The sequence below is a fragment of the Hypanus sabinus genome, chromosome 13 (assembly GCF_030144855.1).
Source record: "Hypanus sabinus isolate sHypSab1 chromosome 13, sHypSab1.hap1, whole genome shotgun sequence".
In the NCBI taxonomy this organism is placed as follows: Eukaryota; Metazoa; Chordata; class Chondrichthyes; order Myliobatiformes; family Dasyatidae; genus Hypanus; species Hypanus sabinus.
The window spans coordinates 100,411,478-100,431,736 of NC_082718.1; the positions used below are offsets into that span (position 1 = coordinate 100,411,478).

Genomic DNA, 20,259 nt, shown 5'->3' on the forward strand with positions numbered 1-20,259 from the left:
TTTTAATTTTCTCTAAAGGAGTATTTCTCATTCCCAACAATATACCATAAATATTAGATATAGATCCATCATGGAAGGTTTCAAATTAAGAATTGTATCAAGTAAATTCTTATCTGAACTTTTAGGAAATGTATATACTTGAGAATGCAAGAAGTCTCTAATTAGTAAATATTGAAAAAAGTGGATTTTGGGTAGGCTGTACTCAGCTGACAGTTGTTCAAATTAAGAGAGACGATCTCCAACAAACAAATCCTGAAAACATTTAATACCCAATCTATTCTACTCTTTAAAAACTACATTAATCATAGATATTTAAAAAATGGGACTTGAAAATGAAAAAGTCAGTAAACCAAAATATTTTCTAGATTGTACCCAAATCCTCAAAGTGTGTTTAACTACAAAATTATTAGTTAAATCACTTAAAGATAAAGGAATTGAGGATCTGAGAAGAGAAATGATAGAAAATTTATTAACAGAATTAGCTTCTAAAGAAACCCAGACCGGACAATCTACTCGGTTAATATAATGTAACCGAAACATAAGATTCCGTATATTGACTGCCCAGTAATAAAAAAAGATTAACTTTATTTATTTGAGAAATATTATTTTTTCATATATAAGATATAACAGAATCCAGAGAATAAAAAAAAGAATTTAGGAATAAAAACAGGTACAGCCTGAAATAAATATAAAACTCTGGGCAAAATATTCAATAGAATTAATTCAGCCAATCAACAATAAAGAGAGGGGTGACCAATTGGGAGAGAGAGAGACGTGCTGAATAGACTCAGGAAGTGGGAGAGAGAGAAATGTGCCGAATAGCACATTCCACCCGGGATGCAAAATAAGGCGACAGTGATTATTGTCTCATGGAGACCACGTGAAAAGCCCTCGGGCAAGGTGGGCTGGAAAGAGAGATCGCATCTCTGATTGACACCTGCGACCCCGTGAGGAAGTATAAAGGAGGGTCTAAGGGGGACAGCCCTTTCAGACGCACCAAGAAGACACGAGAGTGATCCCGCAGTAGCGGGAAGCCATTTTGAAGGAAGCCACGTGCGTTAGATTCCGGGATTGGAATTTGTGGCTGGAATCACGGAAAACCGCTTTTAATTAACATCGGGTAGAGGGAACCAACGCTCCCCCGATTCCACGGAAGCTTCACAAAGACCCGGCAAGTTTTTCCTCTTCTCCCTAATCTCTCTCTCTCGGTCGCCCCACGTGAAACCCAGCGATTCCCAAAAGGCTGAAGCCTGCAAACTTCTGAGTGACTTTTATATTTCCAACGGACAATATATTAACCCCTAGACAACAGTAGAGCTCACTTCTTAATGATGATTATTACTATACCAGCGCTTTAGATTGAGTATTGATGACGTGCATTATCTGAATGTTTGTATTAACCTTATTTTTGTGCCCCTTTATAAATAAAAACGTTTGAAAATAGTGACATCAGACTTCAACGGACCTCTCTATCTTTGCTGGTAAGATATCCAGTTACGGGATATGTAACAGAACATATATATATTAAATCCAAACAATGAGCTTTAAGATAAAGTAACCAAGCAACAAATGAAGCTAAGAGAACCAAACAGCTGATAGAAAAGAAGAAATCCACCCCCAACCCCACCCAAAGAGAGAAAGTCGACCAAAGACAGTCGACAGCTAAATCTACCCACATTACCCTCCCAAAACAATCGAGTGGCTGAGCTCCAAAAAATTTTCAAGGTTAACTGCATTCCATCAAGACATAACAAAAACTGAGCAAAATTAAACTTATTTAAAAACCACATAAAAAATAGTATAAAATATTAAAAAGAACTAAAAATTCAGAGCATATTAACTTGGAAAATATTAACTTAATGAAAACTTACTAATGTTAAATCCTTAATTTTCTAAGCAAAGAAATAAAATTACAAGAAAAATTAGATACGAAGGTATACCAAAAGTAAAAAAAAATGATTATTCATAAGAGAAAGTAATGAACAGTTAGACTGCTGATTCTAAAAAAAGGATCCATCAGGCAGACTCAACATAGATTTATGTAGGGAATTATTGAACAGTTAAACTTCTGATACTGATTCGGAAATTTAAAAATCCTGCAACTCGAGTCAAACCCATTTCTGAGAGCCATTTTTCAAAATGATTCTAAGAAGAGCGGGGTAACAAAGAGAAGTTTTAAAACCTTTATCATACAATTCAGACAACCTTTTTAAACTTGAAATGCTCATTCAACACCTCCAGTGAAAATTCCTCCACAATTCTGATCTTCTGGCCTTCATAATCAATTGTACCTTTCCGACGAGATTCACGAATTAAAAGTTCCTTTGTTTTAAAATCGTGAAGACAGATTATCACTGAACGGGGTCATTCTTCTGGAGGAGGACTCGGTACTGGTGATCTACGAGCTCGGTCTATTTTAGGTGGAGATTTTAAAATATTCAGAAATAAGTTAGCCAAGAGGTTTGCAAAAATTTCCGAAGGCTGATTGGCTCTTTAAAACCTAGAATATGTAAATTATTTCTTCTGCTTCTACTTTCTATGTTAGTAATCTTCTGTCTTAATTTTTCATTAACCTTTGACTGTTTATCACAGATCTTTTCCAGGTCATCAATCTTCTCATCCAACATCATCAAAGTGTCTTCATTCTTTTATATCCATTTATCGTGTTCACTTAAAAAAAAATTTTGAATAGAATCCAATTTTACATCCATTTGTTTAAATTCAGTCCTGAGTTGCCTGGATTTCTGCTGGAACTCCTCCGAAAGTTTATTTTTTATGCTTCCAGAGTGCCTCTATAATAAATTCCAAAGTTATAGGAGGGTCCTCTTCTTCTTTTAGTAGCTTTGGAGCCCCTCATCTTAAAACAATACAAGTTTCCCCCGCAATCCGAAGGTAGAGCGTTCCTATGAAACTGTTCGCAATCCAAAATGTCGTCAAGCGAAGAAGCAATTACCATTCATTTATATGGGAAAATTTTTTGAGCGTTCCCAGAACCAAAAAACACCTACCAAATCAAAGCAAATAACACATAAAACCTAAAATAACACGAACATACAGTAAAAGCAGGAATGATATAATAAACTTACACCCTATATAAAGTAGAAATATTGTAGGTACAATGTAGTTTCACTTATCAAACTCGGGAAGGTAGCGAACCAAAATCGATTTGGAGAAAAAAAATCAGCATGTACATGCATGCACACACATGCGTAAACAACTGCCTGCACAAGGCTTCACGGTCATTATAGCCTTTCTCAGGGTAAACATACATATAAAGCAGGCGTCTTTTTCTCATAAAAGTGAAAATCCTCTTTGGTTAGCGAAAACAGGTACGAATGTAAGTCTTTCATAACAGTGAGTTGACATAAATCAAACTTTCGAAAAGCGGGGACCACCTGTATTGTTTAAAAGTAAGTTTTCAAAACAACTTGGAAACAGTAAATTAAGTAGAGTAGGAGCAGCTATAAAAACACTGCTACTCCATTGACAGCCAGTAGAGTTCTATAAGTCGTAACTTTCAAATCCTCCATCAGATCCCTGAAACATACAGTGATGGGTCAATGTTCAAAAATATGTCAGAGAAGTATATAAGAAGTATATGAATACTAGGAGCAAACTATAGAGATGCAACTCTTACAGAGCTTTCGTCCCATCTCAGCCAGTGATGAGCACAAAGGCGGCACACAAAAATCAGTTATTTTTTCCCCTCACATTCAGCAGCTGGTGATTAGGACTAGAAGTCATGTGGAGGCCATACATCACTTTTGATTTGAAAAAAACAAGGAGATGCAGCTTTACTCTGGAGAATCAAAAGATATTTTGAATAGCTCAAACAGCCCTTTCTGATGAATTTCCAAAAGTTCCACAAATTTGAAACTAAATTAAAATAGCAAGAGAATAAAAGCAGATTAAGTCTTGAACATAAAGAAAGAAGATGGCCAATTGGAACTGGTCCAACCAACAATGAGAGAAACAAAAGGATAGAAGCTTAACCATTTAAATTAAAAACTCCAAATAATAATGTGAACAGAATAAAACTGCAGCCAAAATGTGCAGAAAATTAAGGAAACAAAAAGGCAGCATCAATTCAGATGAGCTTATCAACTAAGGGTTTGATATTTTCTATAAGGGCAAAACGATGTGTTTAAGTGGTGATTATCCATCCATGGTGGTTTGTGAATAATGGAATCTTAAAATATGACCGTCACAGTACTAAACGTTTAGATCAATTGCATTTCACACGCAAATTCAGCAGCATGTTATCTATAATACAACAGGAGCGTTTTTCCACTGCCTTTAACTCAATACCAAAATACATGGCACAAATTTAAGCAGTGACAGCATTTAAAGAAATGGCAAAGCTACAGCTAAAGAAATAAACAGCTCACAATCTGTCAGTTTAAATTGTGATTGTCTCCTGGATCAGACCCAAATACTAATAAAAAAAAAACTGTTTGAGGTATTCAGTGATCCAACAGTATCCATGAAGGTAAAGGGATGGTTTATATCTTAGGGTCAAGCTACTGTATCATGAAAAAGTGCAGATAAGCAAGGGGTGACAGGGAGCAGTGACACAGTCTAGTCAGTTAAAAGTGAAACCATTAACAAGGGGGATAATGCATAGATGGAACCAGGAGAAAACTTTTAGATATGAAGGCTCACGGGTGATAGGTGGAAATATATAAACAAAAAGGGAAAAAAATAAGCAAATGGATCTAGATGGGGAGAGGGGAAGGCTAGTACAAGGTTGAAAGGAGATACATGGAACAAAAGTAACACTATTACAGGTTGGACTGCCAGAATTCGGAGTTTAATTTCAGCTCCATCTGCAAGGGGCTGTATATTCTGTATATACAGTATATTCTCCTCATGACCAAATGTTTTTCTTCCAGCTGCTCTGGTTTTGTCCCACAGTCCAAGGGCGTAGTAGTTAGTAGATTAACTGGTCATTATAAATTGTCCTGTGATTATGCTAGGGTTAAGTAGGTGGATTGCTGGGCGGCATGTTTCATTGGGTCGTGTGGGCCTGTTCCATGCTGTATCTCTAACTAAAAATAAATTTTAGAAAGGAGGTGGGGTGATGGGCAGTTGGATAGTTTTTGATCTAGATTCCACCATCCATAATCTCAAGTTTCCAGATTACTATAATATGATCGCATGGTAGGAAGTACATAACTTTGAGTCAAAGGGTACAAGTGACCCAAACTTTACTATCAGTGTAACTGCTGGATGATAATTTATGCACTACACCCATAAATATACATCAATATGGCCACATTAGAGTACAAAACCTTCATAAACAAGAGACTCTGCAGATGCCAGAAATCCAGAGTAACACACAAAATTGTGGAGGAGCTCAGCAGATCAGACAGAATCTATAGAGAGGAATAAACAGTTGATGTTTTGAGCCGAGACCCTTCAATTGGTCCCAATGAATAGGCTCAGCCCTAATGCTACCTGACCTGCTGAGTTCCTTCAGCATTTTCTGTGTGTTACTCACTTTAATGTTTTAATACTCAACTTCTTACTTCAGTCATTTATCATTTCCTCCTCATCAGTCATTCAAAAGTAAAGGTACACTGCTTTCGTGCTGTGTTTGGTGAACCCAAGGTGACTGATGAAGCCAGCATGAGAACCATAGACTTTCCCACAGGAAGTGCCTGACTGGGCGAGTGAGTAGTTGGGAAGTGGAATACTATTTCTTTACACCACCTTTGTGTGCACAAGATTCTCAAAATACTCAAAACACATCTCCACTTTTAATAATTAGGCTGACAGTGCTTAGAGTACAGGGGCATACTGAAATTTTCAGAGGGTGAACATCCTTGAATCTGTTCCACTGACAAAACTACATTGTGTCTGTTTGAAGACTCTGGTGCAAGGTTTGCAAACATCATGGCATACATGAGGTTTTGACAGTGTTGACTGTGTCAGGAAAATGATGCATCTTTTTCACTATAATTGGCTTGACAGTACACCTGATGATTAAGATCATGGCTTGTATGGCATTATAAACTAAACACAGGATGGACACTGAATTTGAGGAGTGTTCTACAGTTCCTCACAATTACAGTTAAAAGCTTACTGAAGGCCATATATTGTGCTACTCCCTGCACTTCTAGAGATACCATGTCATGAAGATGTATATTGTATTTCTTGAACAGAATCCATGTTTTGATTAGAGTTGGAGTTTTATGATGAATGGTAAGAGGTAGTTCAGGAGCACAATACGGCAATAACATTTGGCGAAGGGAAATCACAGACAGATTTGTCGTCTATTTTGATAATGGGCATGATTACAGTACCTGACCTACATTTATTTCCACTCTTCCCAGATGTAGAAGGTGAGTTTGCAAATTCATGACTGAAGCTCTTAGACACCAAGTATTAGAAATTCAACAAGGTTGCATTTCCTCTGTGGTATGGGACTTTGGTCTTTGGACTGTAGATGTCTTTAACAGCATGGAAAGCTCCACCCATAATTACTGTCAGTGGATCTTTGGACCTTCTGAGTTCTTTCCACCACCCTCCATCTGTTTGTAACATCGTGTATTTTCTGATGACCTTTGCCATCAGATTGAGGAATGGATGAGCTCTCAACCCAGGAACACCTTACAGCTTTACCACAGTGGCACAGGTAGTAGAGTTTCTGCCTCACATCTCCAGTTCCCATGTCTGACTCTGAAATGCAGCTCTCTGCATTGGGTTTACACATTTCCTTGTGTCCATGCATTTCCTCAAGGTGCTCTGTTTTCCTCTCACAACCCAACAACGTAGAGATTAGTAATGTGGTCACTGTAAATTGTCCTCATTTTATAGATGAAAGGTTGAAACTGAGAGGCTGATAAGAAAGTGGGGAGAATAAAATGGGATCAGTTGTCACTGGGCACTTGATGTTTAACACAAACTTGGTAGGTTGAATAATTCATTTCCATGCTGTATAACCATTAATCTCTATATGGGTATTAATATAGCTGACCAGGAAAGCACATGCTGGGGACACTAAATCCAATTGGCTCGGCAACAGATTGCCCGTGACACTGAAGAACTACTTCCTTAGAGGCTTTGAACATTTTAACATTGATTTTTAGTTAATGTTGACAGTTTGGTCTAATTGGCTGAGATAATAGAGCAAATTTGGCAGTGATCAGTTCAACAATTGTGGGTATGCATGACTGCACAAGTGACATGGACATCTTTGCAGTCCCCTGCTCTAACAATGTTATAGCCTCATTGGTGCTAGGCCCTTGCATTGCATACTTATCCTGCTTACAAAGCATGGTAAACACACAAAATACTGGAGGAACTCAGCACGATGTGCAGTATCCATGGAGAAAAATGAACAGTTAACATTTCAGACCAAGACCTTTGATCAGGATTCCTCAGCAGTCCTGACCAAGGTTCTCTGCCTGAAACATCAACTATTCATTTTATGCCATCGATGCTGCCTGACCCATTGAGTTCCTCCAGCATTGTGTGTGTTGATCCAGATTTCCGACATTTGCTATCTCTCACGTTTACAAAGCAGTCTGTAGGTTATGCAAAGATCACACTCCAAGCCTTTTACTGGGGCGGACCACATCCCTCCTACTCCTTAGCCAAAGATCCCTTGCCAAGAGCTTACATTTTTCCTTACAATAGCACTAAAGTCACCTAGGATATTAATTTGCTTCCTCTTGAAACCAGGTCATGAGTTTTTTCCAAAATCAAATCTTCTTTGGCAACAACCTCAAGTTTTAGATTCGTGCATTGATGACTTAAGGGGAAAATGTTTTCATTAATTCATTAAAAGCTCACAGTAAAGATTTTATTTCCCTTCCAGTTTATCACTGAAGATGATGTAGCCACCACTTTGTCTGACATTGACATTGGCACTGCTATCATGCGCAGGAGATGGCCACTTGAGAGTTGCTGAGCAAACAGTCCATGAGAAATCCTAGGTCCTGGATTTGGAGTCAAAATGTCTTTTGCTTCTTTTAGCATTGGATAACTACCACAGACTTGGTATGTGATACACCTTGGTCATGACCCAATAGCAAGAGAGACCAAAACAGCTGGATCCAGATTCTGCTGCATGAGATTTATTGCTCACACCAAAGCCCCACTTAGCACCAAGCACAGATTCAGACATAAAAGGTGGCACCCTGAGCTAAGAAAAAAGATGCATTAATCTTATGGATATTTTGTAATTTTAAAAGTTCCCAATATCCCAAACACCAAACCGTTAAGGTACAAACACATCTGTTGGCAAATTTCAATCTTGTTTAACAAAAGTGTAATAACTTTATTTTAAAGGAACAATTATCTACAATATTGGCTGAGATAGCATTATTGGGGATGGAGCTGAAATTATACAAGGAAGAAGATTCTGAGTGATTATACAGATGAGATGCTGGTTTCTTTACCTACCATCAAAAGGTGCTTTACTGGCCAAATACAAAGTTCTGAAGCATTTTCCCCCAAAGAACTGAAGCATTCACCATTATGCCATACATATTTAGAGTACTAAAATATAATCAATTCAAGATTAGAAACTTTGAACTGTAATGGAAATTAATCTAATTTAGGCTGTGACTAATAACAGGCCATGATCTATTATGAAGGACATGCATCTGACAGACAGCACCAACAAACGCAACAGCATCCTAATTTTTGGTCAAAGCCCTCACATTGCAAGAAAAGTAACAGGCTAAGATTCTGGCCTACTAATCTGGTGACAGAGTTTTACTTAAAATGGTTTAAAACTACATATAGCTACTTGAACAAGATTTGAAGTTTGTTGACCTTGAAGATATCAGAAAGATCAACTCTGATAAAGAGAGTTTGTTAATTGCTGGAAGAATTCTACACCTTATTACCTGAGCCCAAATTAAATACACATGGCTTGAAAAGAAGTATTTTCAAGTAGTCTGGCTATTTTAATAAAAACTTTTTACCCTGAAAAGTATAACAAAGTGCTGTTGTAAAAAGAATTAAACAGACCAAACATCTCTCTGAATTGTTCTGAACAATTCTGCACACTAAATATAAATTCACATAATAGATCATAAACAATACTATGCATGTTTTTTAAATATTAAATTTTAAAGCATCCATGTGACTTACCTTTCTAATAAATTATGAATGGCCTTAAAGAGCAGTGTTCTGCATTCGTATGTGAGTCCATTTTCCCAGAGACCCGCATCTACCACTGAAATGCAAGAAAAATTGTCATGAAAGAGTGAAATGCAGCTTAAGTTTTAATTAAATGTACTGTAGACATTGAAAATCAAAAATATGCAGATGACAGAAATCTGAGTTTAAATGAGAAAATACTGGAAATTCTTGTCAGGAAGCAACTATGGAAACAGAAAAGCTCTGAAGGGTGCTTGACCCAAAAATTTTACTTCTGTTCCTGCTGTTTCCAGCACTTTCCATCTTCAGCCACAACACTCAGCTGAGGTAAAAATACATCATATTCATTCAACTAAGTGCATATTATCTCATCAAAAGTCAAGAATAAAAAATGTTTAAAAATGTGCCAAATAAATCTACACAAAGCATTTTAATTCATTTGAAGTTCACACAATCACAGGTTGAATGCAATAGATGACTTATGAACAACAGATTCCACAAATAAATTGTGAAATGATCAAAATCTGTAATACTGCAAGTGAAATGACTATCTAGCCCAAATCTTCTTCAACTATAGTTCAATTCCTTGACTCATTCTACAAATCCCAGCAATATTTTCTCATTCACTTCCTGATTGAAGGATAAGATTTTTATGCTGCTAGTTCTTCTGCAAATTACTTGCACAATCCTTAAACCCCATACTTTCAGCCGTGGAACCATATCTCATAACATATATTAATAAGCACCCTTACACTAAAATTGTTAAGAATTGAGCTGCATCCAGCTACATGGATCATACCTTTAAATCATTTTCACCTTGAAACCATGCTCCCCTCCAATGCTTTCAACTTAAATTCTCATTTTCAAACCTCTCCACAGTTATGTGCTATGTTAAACTAAAAGCCCCTTAAATATCACTACTTATTCTGCTTCCACCATTTTTCCAGCAACCTGTTCTAGCCATCCACTATCCCATGCAATAAAAATCTGCCCTGCACATCTCCTTTAAATTTTCCCCTTCCAACTTTTAATGCACATCCTTTAATATTTGACATTTCTACATTGGGAGAAAAAGACTTTGATCATCTTCCCATCTATGCCTCTCATAATTTTATAAACTTTCTGGTTGATTAGCTTATCTAGGAAAATTCTTAAAGAACAAAACTAATTGAGAAAATAGCCGAGATAACTTTCGTTAATTTAGGATACTATGCCACTTATTTGGGGCAGGGAACAGCTAATGAACAGTTTCCAACTAGTTTCAGACATGCGCATTTGCATGGCTGTTTAAAAGCAATTGTTTTTAAATAGTGTTAGTTATATATGCTTGCATTACACTAATCATTTGGGCCAAATGACATTGATAAAACAGTGATTTTTGACATTACTTCATGCAACAAGGCAGCCCATTACCTGCACAAGGTGTCTGCATTGATTAATGTTCATTTATTGTTGATCAAAAGGACTGGCAGCATACACTAAATGAATTCCTCCATCAATAACTGTTAGGAACTAATACAGTTTTATGGTACTGTAGTAACATTGGTAGTGTTCTAATTTGTTACTCAGTTAAACTGTTGTATTTCCTTACACTACTTCCACGAAACTTCAGCTAACAGGAACAGTGACTTAATTTGACCAAGATGTACTGATCCAATTGTGTACCACTTTACCGGAATCCACTATGTGTACATATATACACACAAACACCCCTTCACATTCATATACAGTGGCATGCAGAAGTTTAGACACCCCTGGTCAAAATTTCTGTTACTGTGAAAAGCTAAGTGTAAAAGATGACCTGATTTCCAAAAGGTATGAAGTTAAAGATGACATATTTCTTTAATATTTTAAGCAAGATTACTTTATTTCCATCTTTTACAGTTTCAAAAGAACAAAAAAGTAAAAGGGCCTGAAACAGAAGTTTGGGCACCCTGCATGGTCAGTACTTAGTAACACCCCCCTTTGACAAGTATCACATCTTCCAAACACTTTCTGTAGCCAGCTAAGAGTCTTTCAATTCTTGTTTGGGGGATTTTCGCCCATTCTTCCTTGCAAAAGGCTTCTAGTTCTGTGAGATTCTTGGGCCGTCTTGCATGCACTGCTCTTTTGAGGTCTATCCACAGACTTGTGAAGATGTTTAGGTTGGGGAACTGTGAGGGCCATGGCAAAACCTTCTGCTTGCGCCTCCTGAGGTAGTCCATTGTGGATTTTGAGGTGTGTTTATTATCATTATCCTGTTATATAAGCCATCCTCTTTTCATCTTCAGCCTTTTTTTTAAAAACAGTGTAATGTTTGCTTCCAGAATTTGCTGGTATTTAATTGAATTCATTCTTCCCTCTACCAGTGAAATGTTCCCCTGTGCCACTGGCTGCAACAACAAGCCCAAAGCATGATTGATCCACCCCAATGCTTAAAGAGCTGGAGAGGTGTTCTTTTCATGAAATTCTGCACCCTTTTTTCTCCAAACATACCTTTGCTCATTATAGCCAAAAAGTTCCATTTAACTTCATCAGTTCACAGGACTTGTTTCCAAAAATGCATGGCTTATTTTTAAACCATTCTGTTGACTTTCTTGTGTTTCAGATCATTATTTTGTCATATCATGCAACTTCTATTAAGCTTCAGGTAAAGTACTACCATGACATTCTCCTGTAAAATGTCTTAATACAATTTTGAATTCATTGTTTCCTCAACAACTGCAAGCTGTCCAGGTCCTGAGGCAGTAAAGCAGCCCCAAACCATGATGCTCCTTCCACTGTGCTTCACAACTGGGATGAAGTTTTGGCGTTGGTGTGTCGTGCCCTTTTCCTCCAAATGCAGAGGTGTGTATTTCTGCCAAAAAGTTCAACTTTTATTCTCATTTATCCACAGAACATTGTCCCAGAAGTGTTATAGAGCATCTAGGTGGTCTTTGCAAACTTGAGACATACAGTAATGTTCTTTTTCAAGAGCAGTGGCTTCTTCTATGGTGTTCTTCCAGATACACTAATCCTGCACAGTGATTTTCTTATAGTAGACACATGAAGAGACTTCAGCAAATTCTAGAGATCTCTGCAGGTCTTTTGCTGTTAACCCTTTGGTCTCTTTTCACCTGCTTCAGCATGGCACTTGTGCTCTTGTTGTGAGCTTTGCAGGATGCCCACTCCTAGGGAGAGCAGCAACAGTACTGAATTTCCTGCATCTGAAGACAATAACTCTTACTGCAGACTGATGAACACACAAATCTTTAGAAATGCTTTTGTAGCCTTTTCAAGCTTCGCACATCTCTACAATTCTTCTTCTAAGGTCATCTGAAAGTTGTTTTTAAATCAAGGTATGGTGAATATAAACAGCTCTTTCTTGAGAAGAGCAGGTTCTCTCAATAACATGACTTTATGTCCCTTTTTTTTTAAATATAAGGCAGGGCACAGCACCTCTACAACTCACACCTCCAATCTCATCTCATTGATCAGAGCACCTGACTCCAAATAGTTTTTGCAGAAGGCAGTACCCCAGAGGGTCATATACTTTATTGAACTCAGACTATGAATGTTCAAATGATGAGAAGTACTACAATTGTTTGTGAGTTATTAGTGGTAGATTGCGCCGTCTACTATTGTGACTTAGATGATCAGACATTATTAAGTAATTAACACAGAAAATTTATCTTACAGATGTATATACATAAAACAAATATAGTAAGTAGTGCAAAAAGGGAGCAAATTGTCAGGTAGTGACCATTTAGAAATCTGATGGCAGAATGAAAGAAGCTGTTCCTAAAACCTAGAGACTGTCTTCAGGCTCATGTACCTCCTCCCCTAATTGTGGTAATGAAGAGGGCATGTGCTGACAGATGCCTTCCTTTTGAAGACACGTCCTTGATCCTGTCGAGATTAGTGCCCACAATGGAACTGGATGGGTTGACAAACTACTGGTTTTTTTCCGATCCTGTGCAGCAACGATCCCTCCATACTAGATGATATTGTAACCAGTTAGAATGCTCTCCACAATACATTTATAGAAATTTGCTGCAGCTTCCCTTCAGAAGGTATCTGACCATCATTTTCTACCTTTCTTATAAATTTCTAGCACTCAAATACTTCGCTTTTGACCCATCTGTTTTCACATTAGCATTGGGAACTAATTCTTGAGAATGATTTACTAAAATAGTACCTACTTTTTGTATTAAGATTACTGCCAAATGAATTGGAGAACTTTACACAAAAAGTAACGACACAACGTCTGACTTGTTTGGCAGATAATGAGCTTTTACTAGGTTTCAAACTCTTGTTTTCTAAAGTTTTGTTCCACAATCCATAAGACCATAAGATATAGGAGCCCATCATCTGCTTTGCTATTCAATCATGGGCTAATCCAATTCTTCCAGTTGTCCGCACTCCCCTGCCTTCTCCCCATACCCTTTGATGCCCTGGCAAATCGAGAATCTATCTCTGCCTTAAATACACCCAATGACTTGGCCTCCACAGCCACCCGTGGCAACAAATTCCACAGACTTATCACCTTCTGCCTAAAGTAATTTCTCCACAACTCTGTTCTATATGGACCTCCTTCAATCCTGAAGTTGTACCTTCTTGGCCTGGACTCCCCTAACATGGGAAATAACTTTGCCACATCTAATCTGTTCAGGCCTTTTAACATTCGGAATGTTTCTATGACATCCCCCTCATTCTCCTGAACTCCAGGGTATATAGACCAAGAGCTGCCGGACATTCCTCAAACAGTAACCCTTTCATTCCTGGAATCATTCTCGTGAATCTTCTCTGAACCCTCTCCAATATCAGTATATCCTTTCTAAATAAGGAGCCCAAAACTGCACACAATAATCTATGTGTGGCCTCATGAGTGCTGTAGAGCCTCAACATCACATCCCTGCTCTTATATTCCATAACTCTAGAAATTAATGCCAACATTGCATTTGCCTTCTTCACCACCAACTCAACCTGGAGGTTAACCTTTAAGGTATCCTGCACAAGGACTCCCAAGTCCCTTTGCATCTCTCATTTTGAATTCTCTCTCCTTCTAAATGATTGTCTCCCATGTATTACTTTCACCAAAGTGCATGACCGTACATTTTCCAACACTGTATTTCCTTTGCCCATTCCCCTAAACTATCCAAGTCGCTCTGCAGACTGTTTCCTCAACACTACCTGCTCCTCCACTCATCTTTGTGTCATTGGCAAATTTAGCCACAAATCCATTAATCACATAGTCCAAACCATTGACATACATCGTAAAAAGCAGTGGTCCCTACAACAACCCCTGTGGAACTCCACTGGTAACTGGCAGCCAGTCTGAATAGGATCCCTTTATTCCCACTCTTTTCTGCCAATCAGCCAATGCTAGTAACTCTCCTGAAATTCCATGGGATCTTATGGCAGCCTCAAGTGTGGCACCTTGTCAAAGGCCTTCTGAAAATTCAAGTGCACCATATCTACTGCATCTCCTTTGTCTACTCTGCTTATAATTTCCTCGAAAAATTGCAGTAGGTTAGTCAGGCAGGATTTTCCTTTCAGGAAACCATGCTGGCTTTAGCCTATCTTGTCTTGTGCTTCCAGGTATTCCATAATCTCATCCCTAACCCATCAATTCCAACAACTTCCCAACCACTGAAAGCAGGCTAAAAGATCTATAGTTTCCTTTCTGCTGCCTCCCACCCTTTTTAAATAACGGAGTAACATTTGCAATTTTCCAGTAATCCGGTACAATGCCAGAATCTATCAATTCTTGAAAGACCATTATTATTGCCTCTACAATCTCTCCAGCTACTTCCTTCAGAACCCGGATACATTCCATCAAGTCCAGGAGATTTATCCACCCTCAGACCATTAAGCACCCTGAGCACCTTCTCAGTCATAATTTTCACTACTCATACTTCATTTCCCTGACACTCTTGAATGTCTGGTATACTGCAGGTGTTTTCGACTGTGAAGACTGATGCAAAATACACATTGTTCCTCTGCCATTTCTGCATCTCTCATTATGATATCTCTAGCGTCATTTTCTATTGGTCCTATGTCTACCCTCAACACTCCTTTAGCCTTTATATACTTAAAAAGCATTTAGTATCTTCTTTACTATTAGTCACCAGCTTCCTCTCATAATTCATCTTTTCCTTCCCAATGACCTTAAGTTTCCATCTGCAAGTTTTTAAAAAGACTTCCCAATCCTCTATCTTCCCACTAGCTTTGGCTTCCTTGTATGCCCTCTCTTTTGTTTTTACTTTGGCTTGGATTTCACTTGTCAGCCATGGTAATGTCCTTCTTCAATTAGAAAATTTCTTATTTGGAATACATCTATCTTGCACTTCGCTCATTTTTTCTCAGAAACTCCAGCCATTGTTGCTCTGCTCTCCTTCCTGCTAGTGTCTCTTTCCAATCAACCTTGGCCAGTTCCCCTCGCATGCCATTGTATTATTCCACTGACATACTGACACATTGGAATTTAGATTCTCCTTCTCAAAATTCAAAGTGAACTCGATCATATTGTGATCACTGTTCCCTAACGGTTTCTTAACTTTAAGCTCTCTTACTACCTCCGGATGATTGCATAACACCTAATCCAGCACAGCCAATCCCCTAGTGGGCTCAACTACAAGCTGTTCTAAAAAGCCATTCCTTAGACATTTTACAAATTCTCTCCAGGACCAGTACTGGCCTGGTTTTCCCAATCCACTTTCATGTTAAAATCCCCAACGATTATCATGACATTGCCCTTCTAACGTGCCTTTTCTATCTCCTGCTGTAATTTGTAATCCACATCCCAGCTGCTGTTTGGAAGTCTGTATACAAATGCCATTAGTGTCCTTTACCCTTGTCATTTCTTAACTCAATCCATAAAGACTCTAACACCTTCTGATTCTATATCATCCCTCTCTAATGATTTATTATTTATTATACACAGGGCCACACCACCCCCTCTGCCTACTAGTCTATCTTTCCTATACAGTGTATATCTTTGGACGTTCAGCTCCCAATGATAGTGATCCTTTAGCCAAGTTCCAGAAATGGCCACAACATCATACTTTCCAATCTGTAGCTGAATTTCAAGATCGTCCATTTTATTTCTTATGCTGCATGCATTCAAACATAACATTTTTAGGCCAGTACTTGTTGCTTTCTGTTTTAACTACATGCCTCTATTGCCCTGTAACTCATCTTTGATTTATTTTCATTTTCCCTTCCTCAGCCCTATCACTCCAGTTCCCAGTCAGCTGAAGCTTGTGTAAATGTTCTAAAGGCTATGACAAATTCCATTATCAATATTTTTCTTTACTGATAAGTGGTGTCCAAGATCTTAAGATATCCTTCTTTAACTGGGTTTCATGTGGATCTTGATTGCCACTAGGCAGTGTTGTATCAGAGGTAAGGTAACTAAAAGGCAGCCATTGCACTATTAAACACCGGTGAATTTATCAACAGTAATCTTGGCCTCCAAAATGTGCACTTTGACTTTCTGAAAAGTTAGGTTGAACAATTTTGTTGTGATGATAAAAGGCAAATAACTTGCATTAATGCTGAAGATTTACTGTATTTTAGAGGCTTGTTTGCTGAAGGCGAGTGCAATACTGTGTTACAACAACAATAAACACTAAGAGGACTGGTCAAATGACAGACTGTCTGCAATTGGATTCAGTCTGCAGTGGACCCTTTGGTTAAGACGACATCTCTAAAACCATTCAATAACTCCTAAACAACAAATTTCAAAGACAAATTTGAGAAGAATTTTCCATTAATTGTTCACTTAGTAGAGATAAAGGTTTTGCATAGGCAAAAGGAATTAAGTGTGTAAAATGAAGATAAAATATTTTTAAATATATTGAAATATTTCCTAGGAAATTAGCAAAAATGAAACATTTCAAGCAACAGATATGTAGAAAATCAATGAAGTTGTAAGCTGAAAGGCTATAGTGCTGCTGTGAGTGGATAAGGATTTGAATTACCCTATACTCACAGAATGGTCATTAGTCCTTTAAATAGGTGTTTTACAAGACAATGAAAAAATTCGAATGACTATAAGGTTAGCAAATTAGGCTGATAGTAAAAGCAAATTAACGTGCACAAGTTTGAGGTAATACATTGCAGTTAGTCATCATTTTTGGCAAGGTTATAAATGAGGAGAGACAAACACTCATGATGAAAAATAGATAACCCCAGATTCTAAAGCTGCATTCAGCCAATAAAAGCTAACAGAATATTGATTTTTTTCAAAAAGATGTAAAGTAAGAGAAACAATAAAATGAGTCTAACGGGACAGTTGTACACAATGCAAAATTTTAAACCACTTACTTAATTCTTAACACCTATCATGCAAGCTGTAAACAAGACATGAGATATGAGAGATATAATGCAAAGGAACATAAAATGCTGGAATGATTTTTGTGTGAAAAATTATGATCAATTCTGAAAATTGTGCATGGAAAACATCCTTTAAATTGGATCTGACTTTAAAACAGTAGGAAAATAAGAAAATAATAGTTTAAATCCAAAATACACTGACTGAGCAAAAGTTCAAGCTGTGCAAAATCAATAGTGAGATTGATCTTTTCAATAATCTCAACCACAGCAGATACCTATGGAGTTGCAATTGATTCCCAACTCTGCAGTTTAACTGCCAGGTTTAAATTCCAAGTGACAATCACAAACTGAAGCAATGTGGAAACAATATACAATCAAAACAATGCCAAAACTGCTTAAACTAAATGTGGAATTACTTAAAATCCAGAACTGGTAAACGTATTGCAGAATATCAAGAATCTAAAATAATTATTTCACCTCAGGCGCATTACCACTTTAGCCAATCTATAAATCAGAAGACCACGGATTCAGTGGCCATTTCAGATATCTCAGCATTTCATTAAGGATCCATTTCAGTGAACTGCTATGTTTATTACTGACAATTTTTCCTTTCAGCTGAGATAAAATAAACAAAAAAAAAACATGTAACCTCTCAAGTGAACTACAGGAGATTCCATAAGACAAAGGCAACGTTTCTGCTACCAGTGTCATATTCTTTGACCAACACCAACTAACAGATTTTTCTAGCCATTTACGGAAATGCTTTGGTTGGATTTTATTTTACACCAGATGCTTCTTTTTCTTACATTTACAAGTGTGTACAAGACCAGTAGTGGGTCATAGTGCCTGTGGAGCAAGCTTAGTCTCCAAATTAAAATCCAAACTGATCTTTAGCTTCAATTACTTTCCTGTCCAATTCCCTAGCCTTGGATTACCAATAGCCCAAACATCCCTCATCCTTAATGTAAACAACTTAAGGAAAAAGCTGAGTATTAAAGCATTAAAATAAGTAACACACAAAATACTGAAGGAACTCAACAGGTCAGGCAACATCTATGGGAGGAAATTAAAAACAGTTGACATTTCAGGATGAGACTATTCATTGGGACCTAATGAAGAGTCTCCACTCAAAACATCAACGGCTTATTCCTCATCACAAATGCTGCCTTACCTGCTAAGTTCCTCCAGAATTTTGTATCTTGCTTTGGATTTCCAGCACCTGCAGAATCTCTAGTTTTTTTTGCAATCTCAACAGCACGAACTCTTTAGCTGAGTGATTGATTATTTTTATCACAGATCATGGCTCCCTTATTCAAAATACATATGAGAACCAAGTCAAAACAAAAAATGCTAAGAAATACTCAGTAGATCATGCAGCACATATGGAGACAAAAAAAAATTGTGATAATATGCTTTTCAGCAGGACTGAGAAGCTATTGTTCATTCACCCAGACCATGACATGCCCTTGTAGGTATATAAATATAACTACTCCAATTAAATGTTTGGTCAGTGGTGATTCTCAAGAGAAGCTCATGATAAGTTCACACAATGTTGAGCACAGAAGATTATACTATGTTGGAGGTGGCCTTCACTTGGCACTTTTGTGACACAGAGATCACTTTTAAATTTTACTGTTGAATGTTGTCTTCTTATGGCATCATGGCCCTTTTCATTTCTTGAGAATTGCTGGATCCATCTATTTAATTCTTAGATTCGACTGTTTAAGTGTTATTTTCTTTGTAGATTAACAATTATCTGTTTGTATTTTAAGTAGTTCTTATATGAATATAATAGCTTAATATGTCTCTAGTGGCTATATAAAGTATAATTCTGGAAAGCTCCAGTAAATTTGTTCTTCCGCATTATTCGAATAAGTGCGTTCTCATTGATTAATTTGTTACTGCTGTATTTAGTGAGTGCTTTCCAAATGGTTACGCTTCTCTATAATTTTTAGAAGGAGTTTTCCTTCTCCATGGGTATAAAATAGCTAAACACATCTTAAACCTTCTTTGTATCTTTAATCTTAGTTTTTCTCTCCAGCTCTTGTACAACACCTCTACTGCTTGTTCCTGTTTTCTTTGTTCTAATAACTCTTAATGAAACAACTAAGTAAGAAATTTTGTGCTTCTTTCCTGACTTCTGAAGGAACCTTGGATCAAAAATATTAGAAACTAGTAGAATGAAATTGAACTCTGTGCAATCATCAGCAAGTATTCCTACTTCTGACCTTATGATAGATGGAGGATCATTGACAAAACAGCAAAAGGTGGATGAGCACAAAACACCACCCTGAAAAACATCTGCAATGGCGTTCTGAGGCTGGGATGATTGACTCCCATCAACCACAGCTTACTTTTCGCGTGATACACTCCCAATGATTCAATTACATTTCTAGTAACATCAGTTTTATTGGAGCATCTTGACACCACGTTCAGTCAAAAATTACTCTACTTGCCTCATCTCCATAATTTAGCACTTTTGTCCATGTTTACACCAAAGCTGCGTCAAGGCCTGTGGCCAGCTAACCCTGGCAAAAGTCAAACTAAGCATCAGTTAACACAGCACAATAGCATAGTGGTTAAAACAATGCTTTACAGGACCTGTGACCTGGATTGAATTCCCACAGGTGCTTGCAAGGAATTTGTACATTCTCCCTATGACCACTAGTGTTTCCTCTTTAGGATTAAATCAGAGAGCGCAGCAATCAATCTCAAAATAAAATCAAAACAAGTTATTGATGAATTTGTCTGTTTAGAGAAGTGTCAATTTACTGATGGCAGAGAGGCATAAATAAGCCGCTTGTCTATCTTTGTAAGGAAAGGACACATGTGGACAGTTTTCCACAT

The 20,259-nt window shown here is 37.5% G+C and overlaps 1 protein-coding gene across 2 annotated transcripts in view; it reads right to left on the minus strand.

The window, feature by feature from the left end:
- Window positions 1-20,259, minus strand: part of LOC132404207 (mediator of RNA polymerase II transcription subunit 13-like) — a 201,915-nt gene that overhangs the window by 101,226 nt on the left and 80,430 nt on the right. For both annotated transcript variants that reach the window (XM_059988297.1, XM_059988296.1), the window contains exon 3: window positions 9,106-9,190. In XM_059988297.1, the coding sequence (XP_059844280.1) occupies window positions 9,106-9,190 (85 nt within the window). The remainder of the gene's footprint in view (window positions 1-9,105; window positions 9,191-20,259) is intronic.